This window comes from Mauremys reevesii, linkage group 22 (genome assembly GCF_016161935.1).
Source record: "Mauremys reevesii isolate NIE-2019 linkage group 22, ASM1616193v1, whole genome shotgun sequence".
NCBI classification, from domain to species: Eukaryota; Metazoa; Chordata; order Testudines; family Geoemydidae; genus Mauremys; species Mauremys reevesii.
Window position 1 is genome coordinate 1,719,732 of NC_052644.1, and position 13,331 is coordinate 1,733,062.

Genomic DNA, 13,331 nt, shown 5'->3' on the forward strand with positions numbered 1-13,331 from the left:
CGGCCGTTCTTATGTTCTTATGTTATGTTCTTATGTTAGGCCCACAGACCCTGCCTTCCAACCCCACGGAATAACCCACCCACGGGGCCATCATGGCCACGTCAGTCCAGCTCCCCAGCTGGTAGCTGGGGGACTCCAGCTGGACAAAGGTGGTGAGCCCGGAATCATCAAACCCGGCCTCCCCTCAGCCGGCCCCACCCGGTCGATTCGTCACGGCTTGGAGACTTCACACTGCAATTGGGTGTCTCGTTCTGCGCTCTAGCTCAACCACAAGGTATGGGCTGGATGCAGGAACCACTGGGGGCTTTTCTGGTTTTCATATCTAGGAATCGAGCCTCAGTGGAACCCTCTAAGGACCGGCCCGGTTTTTGCGCTAGGAAGAAAAGCCCTTGGCAGGCTGCTAAGCGGAACTGATCGGAGCTCCTGGCAGAGATCTGCCCGTTGCTGAAGATGAACTAACGCAGGGGGCAGCAATTTCCCATCTAGCTCCTAAAAGGCTCGGCAACTGGTCGCTATCCTCCCCTGCGGCCTCCCCACCTGGTAGCTGACGTTCTTCAGCGAGGGACCAGGCACATCTCGTACGTGGGGGGCACGTTCCCGAACCCACTCACTTTCGGGCTGGTGTCGATGGCCGTGGGGGGCAGGAGGGGTTTCAGCGAGAAGCTCTGCAGGGTGGTGGTGAAGTACAGGAAGAGCTCCATGCGGGCCAGAGCCTCGCCCAGACAGACCCGCTTCCCTGGGAATACACAGACACGGGGGATGGGTGGAAGGGGACTTAGTGCTCGTCACCCCGGCAGGCCGGGTCGGTGTCATTGCAGGTGGGGAAACTGAGGCACGGGAGGGGGAAGGGATTCGCCCAAGGGCAGTGGCACAGCTGGAAATAGAACCCAGGAGTCCTGGCTCCCAGCCCCCCCCTGCTCTAACCACCAGCCCCCACTCCCCTCCCAGAGCTGGGGAGAGAACCCAGGAGTCCTGGCTCCCAGCCCCCCTGCTCTAACCACCAGCCCCCTCCCAGAGCTGGGGAGAGAACCCAGGAGTCCTGGCTCCCAGACCCCCCTGCTCTAACCACCAGCCCCCATTCCCCTCCCAGAGCTGGGGAGAGAACCCAGGAGTCCTGGCTCCCAGCCCCCCTGCTCTAACCACCAGCCCCCATTCCCCTCCCAGAGCCAGGGAGAGAACCCAGGAGTCCTGGCTCCCGGGCCCCCTGCTCTAACCACCAGCCCCCATTCCCCTCCCAGAGCTGGGGAGAGAACCCAGGAGTCCTGGCTCCCAGCCCCCCTGCTCTAACCACCAGACCCCACTCCTCTCCCAGAGCTGGGGAGAGAACCCAGGAGTCCTGGCTCCTGGGCCCCCTGCTCTAACCACCAGCCCCCACTCCCCTCCCAGAGCTGGGAGAGGACCCAGGAGTCCTGGCTCCCGGCCCCCACCCATATCTAACCACTAGTCTCCACTCCCCTCCCAGAGCTGGGAGAGGACCCAGGCGTCCTGGCTCCCAGAGTCTAAGCAGCAGACCTCCCACATTGACGAGTCGGGAATAGATGCTAGGTCTCCTGAATGTTATGGACTGGCCCACACAGCTAGTCCTGGGCCGTGGGCCGGCGATATTAGGTCAGACTGTGGTGGAACCGTAGCTGCGTTAGGGCTGGTCAGTGGGAGGGGGTCTGTAAGGAAGCCCCCGGGCTGCTCCTCAGCCCAGCCCGGGGCGAGCGTTAAAGGACACGAGGCAGGTTCTGTACCTGAGGAGAACGGCACGAAGGCGTCGTTCTTCTTAAAGCGGCCGGACTCGTCCAGGAAGTGCCCCGGGTTGAATTCTTCTGGGTGGCTGAAGTATTTCGCATCCCGTAGGACAGAGCCCAGTAAGGGGAACACGTTGGTGCCCTGGGGGAATGGAGAAGAGAGAGGTAAGAATTAAATACACCCGTATCTCTTCCAACCTCACCCTGCACCCACCCACAGGAGATACCCCTGGAGTGCCCATTACAGCCGCTATCCGGGGACCACAACGGGGCACGTTGTGTAAACGGGACGGAAAGACAGTGTGGGATCCCCCGAGCCTGGCGTCCTGAGTCTCGAATCGCCGCAGTGCTGTGAGACGTGCCCACGCCTCCTTTGGCGAGACTGGAGGGTTCTGTAAAATCTTGACCCACGGCTGACGGTTGGGGCAGTCGGCCCCTTCCGCCGTAGGGCTGTTTCGTCTCGGTTTGGGCGGATCGTTTATTCCTGTGACGCCGTTCTTGGGGGAAGTTTGTGTGGCCGGAAACGGGGACGGGTGTTTGCAGCCACTGTCACTTTCTAGTCCCTACGAACATCTGGGGCGGTTCGCACAACCGGGGCTCACCCCCAAACCACCTTTCCTGGGAGGTTTCGCGATTTCAGACCTGCCCGTTTGCCCCCTGGCCCCGCACCTTGGGGAGGGTGAACCCCCGGAACTGGGTGTCCCGGATCACCGTGTGCGGCACCCCCATGGGCACGATATCCGTCACCCTCTGGATCTCGTGGATCACCGCGTCGGTGTAGGGCATCTTCATCCGGTCCTCGCTGGCGGGGACGCGGTTGCGGCCGATGACGTGGTCGATTTCCTGGTGCACCTTTTCTGTGGAGAGGCAGGCAGAGCTCTGCGGGAACCGCGCGGGCACCACAGCCCCAGGCCACGTGGGAGAGCGGCACCACCAATCCCGCTGTGTGCCGGGGCTGAGCTGCGGAAGGGCCTGCTGCCACGGGGGGCTTCTAGTGGGGCTGGCCACTGGAGCAATTCATAGTTTAGAGAAAGAGCCGGGCACGGGGGGGAGAGCGGCCACCAGTTGCCACCAGTGGGATTTCTGGGCAGCACAGGGCAGCGGTTACAGATTTCGGTGGGGCTAGCAGGGTGCGGGTCAGGGGGGTGTATTTGGGGCAGCATCAGATGACCCTGGCAGCCAGTCCTTTAGCAGAGGCAGTTTTTAGAGAAGAGATCCAGGGTTCAGTTCTACGCAGAGAGAACTCACCAAGGGCCTCATTAGACGCACATTAGTAGGTCTGAACGTCGCTGCCCTCTGCAGGGTGGGAATGAACTGCCTAACTATGTGCCATAGCCCTTACACTGCAGTTAATGGAGATTCTCCTTATCAAGTGATAGGGGCCTGGGCAGAAGGATCTGGGTTCCATCCCTGCAGCCAATCACAAAAGCTCTAGGTAGCTCATGGAAACTTGCATCCCACTTACGAAACGATCCAGCCTTTTCCTTCCTTTACCTTCGACTTCCGGGTACTTCATGAGGAAGAGGAACCCGTATCTCAGGGTGGAGCTGACGGTCTCCGTGCCGGCGAAGAACAAGTTGAGCGTGGTGAGCACCAAGTTCTTGGTGTTGAACTCACTGTCGGGGTTTTTCTTTTCCTGGGGGAGACGGACACGGGAAAGGGGGTGGGTGACATCCCGGGATAAAGGCGGGTGTCGCTGCGGGCACAACCTGCGCGCTGCCTCCTGACATGAACACCTCCCCAGCTCACCAGCCAAGGAGCCCGGGAGGGCCGGCAGGTCTGCGGAACGCTTCCCGGGGCTCGGCAGAGAGCGGGCCGGGCGCATCGGGTCAGCACAGAGCCGTAGCTCGCTTTTAGAGACCTCAGAGTGCTGTACGAAGGCGGGAAGCATCATTAGCTCCATTTTACACATGGGGAAACTGAGGCACTGACTTACCCAAGGAAGAGCCGGGAATCGAACCTCGGTATCCTGAGTGCTATCTGCTAGGGAGCGCGGCCCAGCATCTCTGCCCTGCTGTTATGGTATCAAAGAAGCACTTCCGGCAGGGCCCCACTGCTTGGGGTGCTGCAGACACGCTCCCTGCCCCTCAGAGCTCAGTCTGACTAGCCAGAGGAAGGAGCAGGAGCCTCAGACAACAGCTGGGTCTGCTGAGGCCCACGGAGAGGCAGGGACTCACCCAGGGAGCCTGTGGATGAGCTGGGATTTGAACCCAGGTCTCCTGAGTCTCGGTCCAGGGCCGTAACCACAAGCTCCCTGTGTTATTGGCAGTATTTATTATCTGCTTTATGGCAGCACCAAGGAACCCAAATCATGGAGCAGGCCTCCATTGTGCCAGGCACTGTACGTCCTTATTGCTATTAGGTGGATTATGGTAGCACTGCACCGGTCCCAGACCAGGAGGTCATGGTGTCAGGTGCTGTACGCCCTTATTGCTATTAGGTGGATTATGGTAGCACTGCACCGGTCCCAGACCAGGAGGTCATGGTGTCAGGTGCTGTACACCCTTATTGCTATTAGGTGGATTACTGTAGCACTGCCCTAGTCCCAGACGAGGACGTCATGGTGTCAGGTGCTGTACGTCCTTATTGCCATCAGGTGGATTATGGTAGCACTGCACCGGCCCCAGACCAGGACATCATGGTGTCAGGTGCTGTACGCCCTTATTGCTATTAGGTGGATTACTGTAGCACTGCCCCAGTCCCGGACCAGGATGTCACGGTGTCAGGTGCTGTACGTCCTTATTGCCATCAGGTGGATTACGGTAGCACCGCGCCAGTCCTGGACAGGTTGCCAGGTGCTGAACAAACACAGCCCAAAGAGGAAGCTCCTGCCCCAAGAGCTCCCAAGCCGGCGGTTTGCAAGCCCTGCCAGCCGGTACCTTTTCCATCTGGATGAGGAAGCAGTCAATGAAATCCCGCGGGGCGTTGGGGTCGAGCGAGGCCTGGTTGATCTTCACCCGCTCGGCGATGAAGGCCTTGAGGTCCTCGATGAGGTGGTAGATGCGGTGATGGCGCCCGGGCAGGTACTGCATGACGCAGGAGTACATGTCGTAGAGCTGCAGGGGGGCAGATGCTGGGTTCACCCATCGCCCCAGAGCTGGCTGCGGCCAGGCCCCTCCTCAGCAGAACCAGCTGGGGAGGGGGCCCGTACCCAGCCCCCCCAGACCATTTCCTGTCTCGCCTCAACTTCCCAACACAGATCGTGTCTGGAGCCAGGCCTCCCGCCCCCTGCCAGGCTCATCCCCGAACGCCCCCGGGGCCTGTCAGGGGACAGCTCTGCGGCTTTCCGACAGTTTCAGGGATTGTCTGACTTCCTGTATAACCGAGACCAAGCCCCACAGAGCCCCTGACGGCGTCTTTTCGAAAGGCCGCCAGCCCATCCGTAGCGACGTCCGTGGCCACGGGTGGGAATTCTTTGCCCAGCGGTACCTGGGCCCAGGGCGTGCTCATCTCTACGAAGCTTTCATTGATCATGCGCAGCAGGGACAGGAACGTCTCGTCCTCGTAGTCGAAGCGGCTCCCGAAGACCACGGCGCTGATGACGTTGGAGACCGTGCGGCTCAGGAAGAAGATCGGGTCAAAGGGCAAACCTGACACGGACAGAAGAGGAAGCGGCGGATATTCCCCCACCACGGTCTTCAACCGCAACTGAGCCACCCACTTGCTGTGACCCCGCCCCTTCTTGGGGTGGAGGCAGCAAGGTTTAGAGTGGCAACTCACACCTCTTGGAGCAATCGTTTCAGGCTCTCTGCAAACTCAGGCAGAAACCGCAGCATTGTTTATAGCTGGGTCACATTTTCAAGCCTTTAGAAACTTTAATATTATATATATAGATATAAAATAAATACACACACACACACACACACACACAGATTCTGATTCCGCGGGACACCCAGCACTGGGGGTGTGGGATGCCCCTTAAATTCTAGCAAAAGCATTATGCCAATTGATTAGCAAGTCTTCCGATCCTCATAGAAATTGAGGCACAAAGCGGGGGAGCGAGCGACACAGAAACAAGGGACAGAGGCAGGAGTAGAAGCCTTGTATTCCAGGCTCCCAGCCCCATGTTCAGGCCACTAGGCAGCACTGCCCCTTGGCCCCCTCCTTATTTGCTGGGCTCAGTTCATCAAATGCAGCTAACTCGCGCTACAGCCCAGCCGCAGAGGAGTGAGTCTGTCCGCGCTCTGAGGCGGCAGGACAGCTCGTTTGCTCGTTGATCGTGGGGCCTAGCCCGGGGCGGGGTCTCGTGGGACAGGCGCAGGCTGGGGGAATGAGGAGAGCTGGGATCTAGCCCCACCTATTTCACAATCGAAAGGTATTTCCATGGGCCCCTGTCTCACCCTAGCATCTGATCACCTCACCCTCTTCAAGCTGCAACGGTCACAACGCTGCCTGCCCCGAAGCAGAGCCCTGTGGCTGCAGAAGCTGGTCAGTAAAAGATGGCACCACCCCCACCTCGTCTCCCTAACCTCCTCTTCCCCTCCCCCCCGACAAGGTACTGCTATCAAACCCATTTTACAGCAGGGGAAACTGAGGCACAGCGTCTCATCCAAGGTCACCTGGGAAGGCTGCGGCAGAGCCGGGAACTGCACCTGGGCTGCTCACAGCTCAGGCTCCCACCCTCACCACTTGGCCACGCTCCCTCTGCCGCTCCCGTGTGACCGGATGAGTCCCTTCCTCTCGCTCTGCGCCTCGGTTTCCCCTTCTGTAAAATGGGGACAATCGTCCTGCCCGGGGAGGGTGAGTACCTGGGAGGTGCTCGGTTGCCATGGCGACATCAGCCCTATCAATACCTAGATCAGGAGAAAGGGTGGCTGATAAAGCGGCTGTAAAGCCGCTCCCCGGCCCTGGCCTTGGGGGGCGGGACGCAAACCTCTGGTTTTCCTGAACTCCTCCAGCAGGAACTGCGCCTCCTCCTGGATCCGCTCCTCGATGGATCGCTTGCCCATGCCGAAGTTCCGCAGCGCCGTGAGGGAGAACCGGCGCAGCTGCCGCCACCGCTCCCCGTTGGCCAAAGCCACCCCTGGGAACGGCGGGAGAGAGGCGTGGGGGTCAGCCCTGGGGGCGCCCCCGATGAGCCCCCCACCCCGCTGCCCGCGGCACTGTGCCCCCTCGCGGTACTGACTGCCGGGGGGGGGGAGTGCACCCCGATGAGCCCCCCACCCCGCTGCCCGCGGCACTGTGCCCCCGCGTGGTACTGACTGCCGGGGGGGGAGAGCGCCCCGATGAGCCCCCCACCCCGCTGCCCGCGGCACTGTGCCCCCTCGCGGTACTGACTGCCGGGGGGGGGAGTGCACCCCGATGAGCCCCCCCCCCCGCTGCCCGCGGCACTGGGCCCCCTCGCGGTACTGACTGCCGGGGGGGAGCGCCCCGATGAGCCCCCCACCCCGCTGCCCGCGGCACGGTGCCCCCTCGCGGTACTGACTGCCGGGAGAGCGCCCGATGAGCCCCCACCCGCTGCCCGCGGCACTGTGCCCTCGCGGTACTGACTGCCGGGAGGCGCCCGATGAGCCCCACCCCGCTGCCCGCGGCACTGTGCCCCCTCGCGGTACTGACTGCCGGGGGGGGGAGAGCGCCCCGATGAGCCCCCCACCCCGCTGCCCGCGGCACTGTAACCCCTCGGGGTACTGACTGCTGGGGGGGGGAGTGCACCCCGATGAGCCCCCCCCCCCGCTGCCCGCGGGAGTGTGCCCCCTCGCGGCACGGACTGCCGGGGGCGGAGCGCCCCGATGAGCCCCCCACCCCGCTCCCTGTGGCACTGTGCCCCCGCGTGGTACTGACTGCTGGGGGGGAGAGCGCCCCGATGAGCCCCCCACCCCGCTGCCCGCGGCACTGTGCCCCCGCGTGGTACTGACTGCTGGGGGGGAGAGCGCCCCGATGAGCCCCCCACCCCGCTGCCCGCGGCACTGTGCCCCCTCGCGGTACTGACTGCCGGGGGGGGAGAGCGCCCCGATGAGCCCCCCACCCCGCTGCCCGCGGCACTGTGCCCCCGCGTGGTACTGACTGCCGGGGGGGGAGAGCGCCCCGATGAGCCCCCCACCCCGCTGCCCGCGGCACTGTGCCCCCGCGTGGTACTGACTGCCGGGGGGGGAGAGCGCCCCGATGAGCCCCCCACCCCGCTCCCTGTGGCACTGTGCCCCCGCGTGGTACTGACTGCTGGGGGGGAGCGCGCCCCGATGAGCCCCCCACCCCGCTGCCCGCGGCACTGTGCCCCCTCGCGGTACTGACTGCCGGGGGGGGAGCGCCCCGATGAGCCCCCCACCCCGCTCCCTGTGGCACTGTGCCCCCGCGTGGTACTGACTGCCGGGGGGGGAGAGCGCCCCGATGAGCCCCCCAGCCTGCTGCCCGCGGCACTGTGCCCCCGCGTGGTACTGACTGCCGGGGGAGAGCACCCCCTGCCAAGCCCCCCACCCCGCTGCCCGCGGCACTGTGCCCCCTCGCGGTACTGACTGCCGGGGGGGGAGCACCCCGATGAGCCCCCCACCCCGCTGCCCGCGGCACTGTGCCCCCGCGTGCCCCCGTGGGGCTAGCCCTGCCTGCCGGGGAGAGTGCCCTCTGCTGATTCACCCACACGGCTCCCTGCAGCGTGTGTAATGTCTCCCATCCGACCGCTGAGCCCCGTATCAGCAGCCCCCCGCTAACACGAGCCGCTGCCCCCGGTGCACACGGGCTGAGCCTGGCTCCGCCGCTCACCGAAGCCCTTGAAATTCCGGTCGATGGACGCCAGCTCCCCTCGGCCGCTGAACTCCTCCGCGTGATCCACCAGGGCCTCCTTCACGGCCTCGTGCCCGCACAGCACCACCACCCGCCGCGGGCCCAGGTACACCGTGAACACCGGGCCGTACTTCTCCCGCAGCTGCAACGGAAATCAGAGCAGAGAGGCCGTGCGAGCACGTCGGGGCACGTGGGCTGGGGCACCCTCAGGGCGGCACAGGCGAGGGGCCAGATCCTGAGCCGGCGTAACCGACGCGCCCCACTGCAGTCAGGAGAGCGAGGCTGGTTCAGTGCATTCCGCGGCACGGCTCCGGCTGTGCCCCCGTTTAGACCAGATCCCCACGGGACCCCGATTCTTGAGCGGCCACATACACCACAAACCTGCCGTGCAAGACCCCTCTGCTGCGACGTGCTGGGGGAGCGCAGATTAGTGGGTGTCCCTTTGCCTATCCCCCGTGGTGACCGAGATCAGCCGCACACCCCACCCCACCAGGGCCCTACACCGAGGCTCCCTGGGGCGTGACTTACCGCCATGAACGACTTGAAAGTCTCGGTCTTCAGCTGCAGCAGGTTGCCGAGGAAGGGCAGAGGGGTCGGCCCCGGGGGCAGCTTCCCTCCCTTGTGCATTTTCTTCCACGCCGAAAGGAGAAGCAGGCAGGAGAGGCAGAGAGCCAGGAATATGGTCACGGCTCCCCCGAGCTCCATGGTGGACACAGCCGGTGAATGGCCAAGAGCCAGTGCCGGCTCGGCTGTTATAGGCAGGCTGGTCGGTAAGGGGAGACGGTGCCATTCTTGGCATCCTGAAACTCTACCAGGTAAACAGGATTTGGTTTCAGAAGTGCCAGGGCACTAATCGGCTTGGGAGATTCCAGGGTGGAGGGAGTTAGGCTCCCGTGAGAATCTCTCTTGTGCTTTTCACACTCTTGGCTGTAATGCACTGGGCAGAGTGTGGACAGGACAGCAGGGGATGTGTTTGTACAGCCCCAAGCACGGGCCGGGGCAGGGGCAGCGTGGCCTAGTGGCCAGCCCGCAGCCTGTGCTGGGGTCTGTTCTGGGCTTTACGGCCTGGCATTTGGCAGCCTTGTAGCCCTGGCTTTTGCACGGCTGTGAATGACTCCAGGCCCGGTGGCGTTAGGCCACACGACGCCCACTGGGGATCTGGCCGGGACGGGCTGAATACACTGGCCCAACCAAAAGCTGTAGTTTAATAATCGGACTCTCACAGCGTCTTTATTTACTGCTCTAGTCTCTGCCGCCTTGCTAAGTCCCACGTCAGCCTGGGCCCCACCGGGCCCCCTTTGCCCAGGATCGTCCCTTTTCGGAGGGAGCCACCAGAGAACCACAGAATCTCAGGGTTGGAAGGGGCCTCAGGAGGGATCTAGTCCAACCCCCTGCTCAGAGCAGGACCAACCCCAACTAAACCATCCCAGCCAGGGCTTTGTCAAGCCGGGCCTTAAACACCTCTAAGGAAGGTCCACCACCTCTCTAGGCAGGGGCGGCTCTAGACCCCAGCGCGCCAAGCAGGCGCTTGGGGCGGCCGTTTCCCGGGGGGGGCGGCATTTGGCTCCGGTTGAGCTCCCGCCGGCATGACTGCGGCAGGTCCGCTGGTCCCGGGCTCCGGTGGACCTGCCGCAGGCATGCCGGCAGGAGCTCAACCGGAGCCGCGGGAAGAGGGGACCCGCCGCGGGACCGGGGAAGGGCAGCGCAGCGCTCCGCGCTGCTTGGGGCAGCCTACTCTCTAGAGCCGCCCCTGTCTCTAGGTAACCCATTCCAGTGCTTCACCACCCTCCTAGGGAAATAGTGTTTCCTAATATCCAGCCTAGACCTCCCCCACTGCAACTTGAGACCATTGCTGCTTGTTCTGTCATCTGCCACCACTGAGAACAGTCTAGATCCATCCTCTTTGGGACCCCCTTTCAGCTCTCAAATCCCCCCTCACTCTTCTCTTCTGCAGACTAAACAATCCCAGTTCCCTCAGCCTCCCCTCATACGTCATGTGCTCCAGCCCCCTGATCATTTTTGTTGCCCTCCACTGGACTCTCTCCAGTTTCTCCACATCCTGCTTGTAGTGGGCGGCCCCAAACTGGACACGGTCTCCAGATGAGGCCTCACCAGTGCCGAATCGAGGGGAATGATCCCGTCCCAGGGACGCTGTCCAGGTGCCCAGCGGAGGGCTCGGGATCAGCCCAGGTGCCCAGGGGGGTTGTACCTCGGAGGTGGCACCCGGAGGCCCAGCACAAGGCCAGAGCCGAGCACGTGTTGGTGCCTGGGCTGCAGCAGGAGCGAGGTGGTAGGTAGGCCGGGCGCTGGCCTCTGCCCAGAGTGGGAATTTCCCCCCGTGGGATTATGTAAAAGGGGATCGAGTTCAGGACTTGCATAACCATGAATGTGCCAATTCTCTCCTCGCCCTTGCGGTGAGCTCCCCTCTTAACCCTGCCTCTTTACCCATTAAACACTCGCTGCAGCTACGGGAACCTCCGTGAACCAGAGCTTGGCTGGACCTGCCCGGGAGCCGGTTTGCCGACCGGCTGAGCGATGCCTGGGCTGCTGAGATTCCACCCCCCCAGTGTTTGCCGTCCCCTCCCGAGTGTGGGGCAGCACCGCAGGACGCTGGCAAGATCTCGTAAACGCGCTCTTCAGAAACGCTCCCGCATTCCTTGCATGGCTGCGGCCCGGCCCCGCACTCGAGAGGATTCAATAATAACCCACAGGGCCCCGCAGGGAGACAGTGAGAGGCCCCGTCGCGCTGGGCGCCGCCCAGACCCCGACGAGATCAGGGCCCCGTCGGGCCGGGCGCCGCCCAGACCCCGGCCGAGATCAGGGCCCCGTCGGGCCGGGCGCTGCCCAGACCCCGGCCAAGATCAGGGCCCCGTCGGGCCGGGCGCTACCGAGATAGGGGCCCCGTTGCGCTGGGCGCTGCCCAGAGCCTGACCGAGATCAGGGCCCCATCGGGCCAGGCGCCGCCCAGACCCCAGCTGAGATCGGGGCCCCGTCGGGCCGGGCGCCGCCCAGACCCCGGCCGAGCTCAGGGCCCCGTCGGGCCGGGCGCCGCCCAGTCCCCGGCCGAGTTCAGGGCCCCGTCGGGCCGGGCGCCGCCCAGACCCCAGCCGAGATCAGGGCCCCGTCGGGCCGGGCGCCGCCCAGACCCCGGCCGAGATGAGGGCCCCGTCAGGCCAGACACTGCCCAGACCCCGGCCGAGATCAGGGCCCCGTCGGGCCAGGCGCTGCCCAGACCCCGGCCGAGATCAGGGCCCCGTCGGGCTGGGCGCTGCCCAGACCCTGACCGAGATCACGGCCCCTTCGGGCCGGGCGCTGCTCAGACCCCGACTGAGATCAGGGCCCCGTCGGGCCGGGCGCCGCCCAGACGCAGTAAGACACAGCCCTTGTCCCCAAGAGTTCACCCTCTAAATCAGAGGTGGGCAAACTACGGCCTGGAGGCCACGTCCAGCCCGCAGCCCTTGAGATCAAGCACGGGGCCGCTGGCCCCGGCCCCTCCCCTGCTGTGTTCCCCCCCCCCCCCCGCAGGGCAGCGCTCTTGGGGGGGGGGGTTGCACGCTCCTGCGGGGCAGTGCTCTGGGGGGGGGGTTGCACGCTCCTGCAGGGCAGTGCTCTGGGTGGGGTGCACGCTCCGCAGGGCAGCACTCTGGGTGGGGGTGCACGCTCCTGCAGGGCAGCGCCTGGGTGGGGGTGCACGCTCCTGCAGGGCAGTGCTCTGGGTGGGGTGCACGCCGCAGGGCAGTGCTCTGGGGTTGCACGCTCCTGCTGGGCAGCGCTCTGGGTGGGGGGGCAGTCAGGGGACAGCGAGCAGGGGCGTTGGATGGGGGTGGGGTCCCGGGGCGGCTGGGTCAGGGGGTCCCAGGAGGGGCAGTCAGGGGACAGCGAGCAGGGCGTTGGATGGGGTGGGGTCCCGGGGCGGTTGGGGCAGGGGTCCCAGGAGGGGGCAGTCGGGACAGCGAGCAGGGGCGTTGGATGGAGGTGGGGTCCCGGGGGCGGTTGGCGCGGGGGGGGTCCCAGGAGGGGGCAGTCAGGGGACAGCGAGCAGGGGCGTTGGATGGAGGTGGGGTCCCGGGGCAGTTGGGGCGGGGGTCCCAGGAGGGCAGTCAGGGGACAAGGAGCGAGGGGTGGATGGGGTGGGGCTCTGAGGGGGGCAGTCGGGGGGCAGGAAGTGGGAGGGGGCGGCTGGGTCAGGGGCCAGGCTGTTTGGGGAGGTGCAGCCTTCCCTACCCGGCCCTGCAGACAGTTTTGCAAACCCGCTGTGGCCCTCGGGCCTGACAGTTCCCCCCCCCCTGCTCTAAACACCCAGGACGGAGCCGTTATCCTGATTTTACAGGTGGGGGTCCTCGGGCCCGGGAAGATGAACTAACTCTCCCCAGGTCACCCGGGGAGTCCGCGGCAGAGACCGGGAATTGCGTGTCCCAGCCCAGCACCTCGAGAGAGCAGGGGAAAGGGGTTTGTTCACGCCCAGAGCCTGGGAAACCTGCCGCTCCCCGAGATCCCGCTTTGCGGAGGGGCCAGGCGGCTCCGTTGGCTCTTGAAATCTGCTTCCTCCCCCCTTCTCGAGAGGCTGGAAAATTCCACCTGCCGGATCCCACCCAGGGAGGAAGGCAGGGCCCCGTTGCATAACAAGCTGCTGTTTGCCTAGCACCGGGCAGCCAGCTTTGCCAGAGCATCTGCCTAAAGCCAGCCAAGCCCCTGGCCCCAGAATAGAAAAGAAAGAAACCCGAGAAAAGATCAAGAAAAGCCACTGAGGTCTTGGATTAGTTCTGTGTAAACGAACCCAAGGTGGGTAAGGCTAAAAGACAAATATTGCAGGTGATTAAATCAACACTTGTTGTTTCCTGGACAAAGGGAGAAGTTTATAAGGTATTTGGGTGTTGCAGC

General features: G+C 64.2%; 1 protein-coding gene across 3 annotated transcripts; it reads right to left on the bottom strand.

Annotated features, from left to right (window-relative positions):
• Window positions 1-554: 554 nt before the first annotated feature.
• On the bottom strand, window positions 555-9,155 carry LOC120388421 (cytochrome P450 2G1-like). Of its 3 annotated transcripts, none has more exons than XM_039510241.1 (9): window positions 8,979-9,155; window positions 8,430-8,592; window positions 6,610-6,759; window positions 5,183-5,326; window positions 4,616-4,809; window positions 3,231-3,372; window positions 2,406-2,593; window positions 1,737-1,878; window positions 555-736 (listed from the first exon to the last, which is right to left on the bottom strand). In XM_039510241.1, the coding sequence occupies exons 1-9, from the start codon at window positions 9,153-9,155 to the stop codon at window positions 555-557; spliced, it is 1,482 nt and encodes a 493-aa protein (XP_039366175.1). The 3 variants fall into 3 exon arrangements, with proteins under 3 accessions (XP_039366175.1, XP_039366174.1, XP_039366176.1); XM_039510240.1 differs by having other exon boundaries at window positions 4,616-4,792; window positions 5,166-5,326; XM_039510242.1 differs by lacking the exon at window positions 8,430-8,592 and having other exon boundaries at window positions 4,616-4,792; window positions 5,166-5,326; window positions 6,610-6,761; window positions 8,971-9,155.
• Between the last annotated feature and the right edge of the window lie 4,176 nt (window positions 9,156-13,331).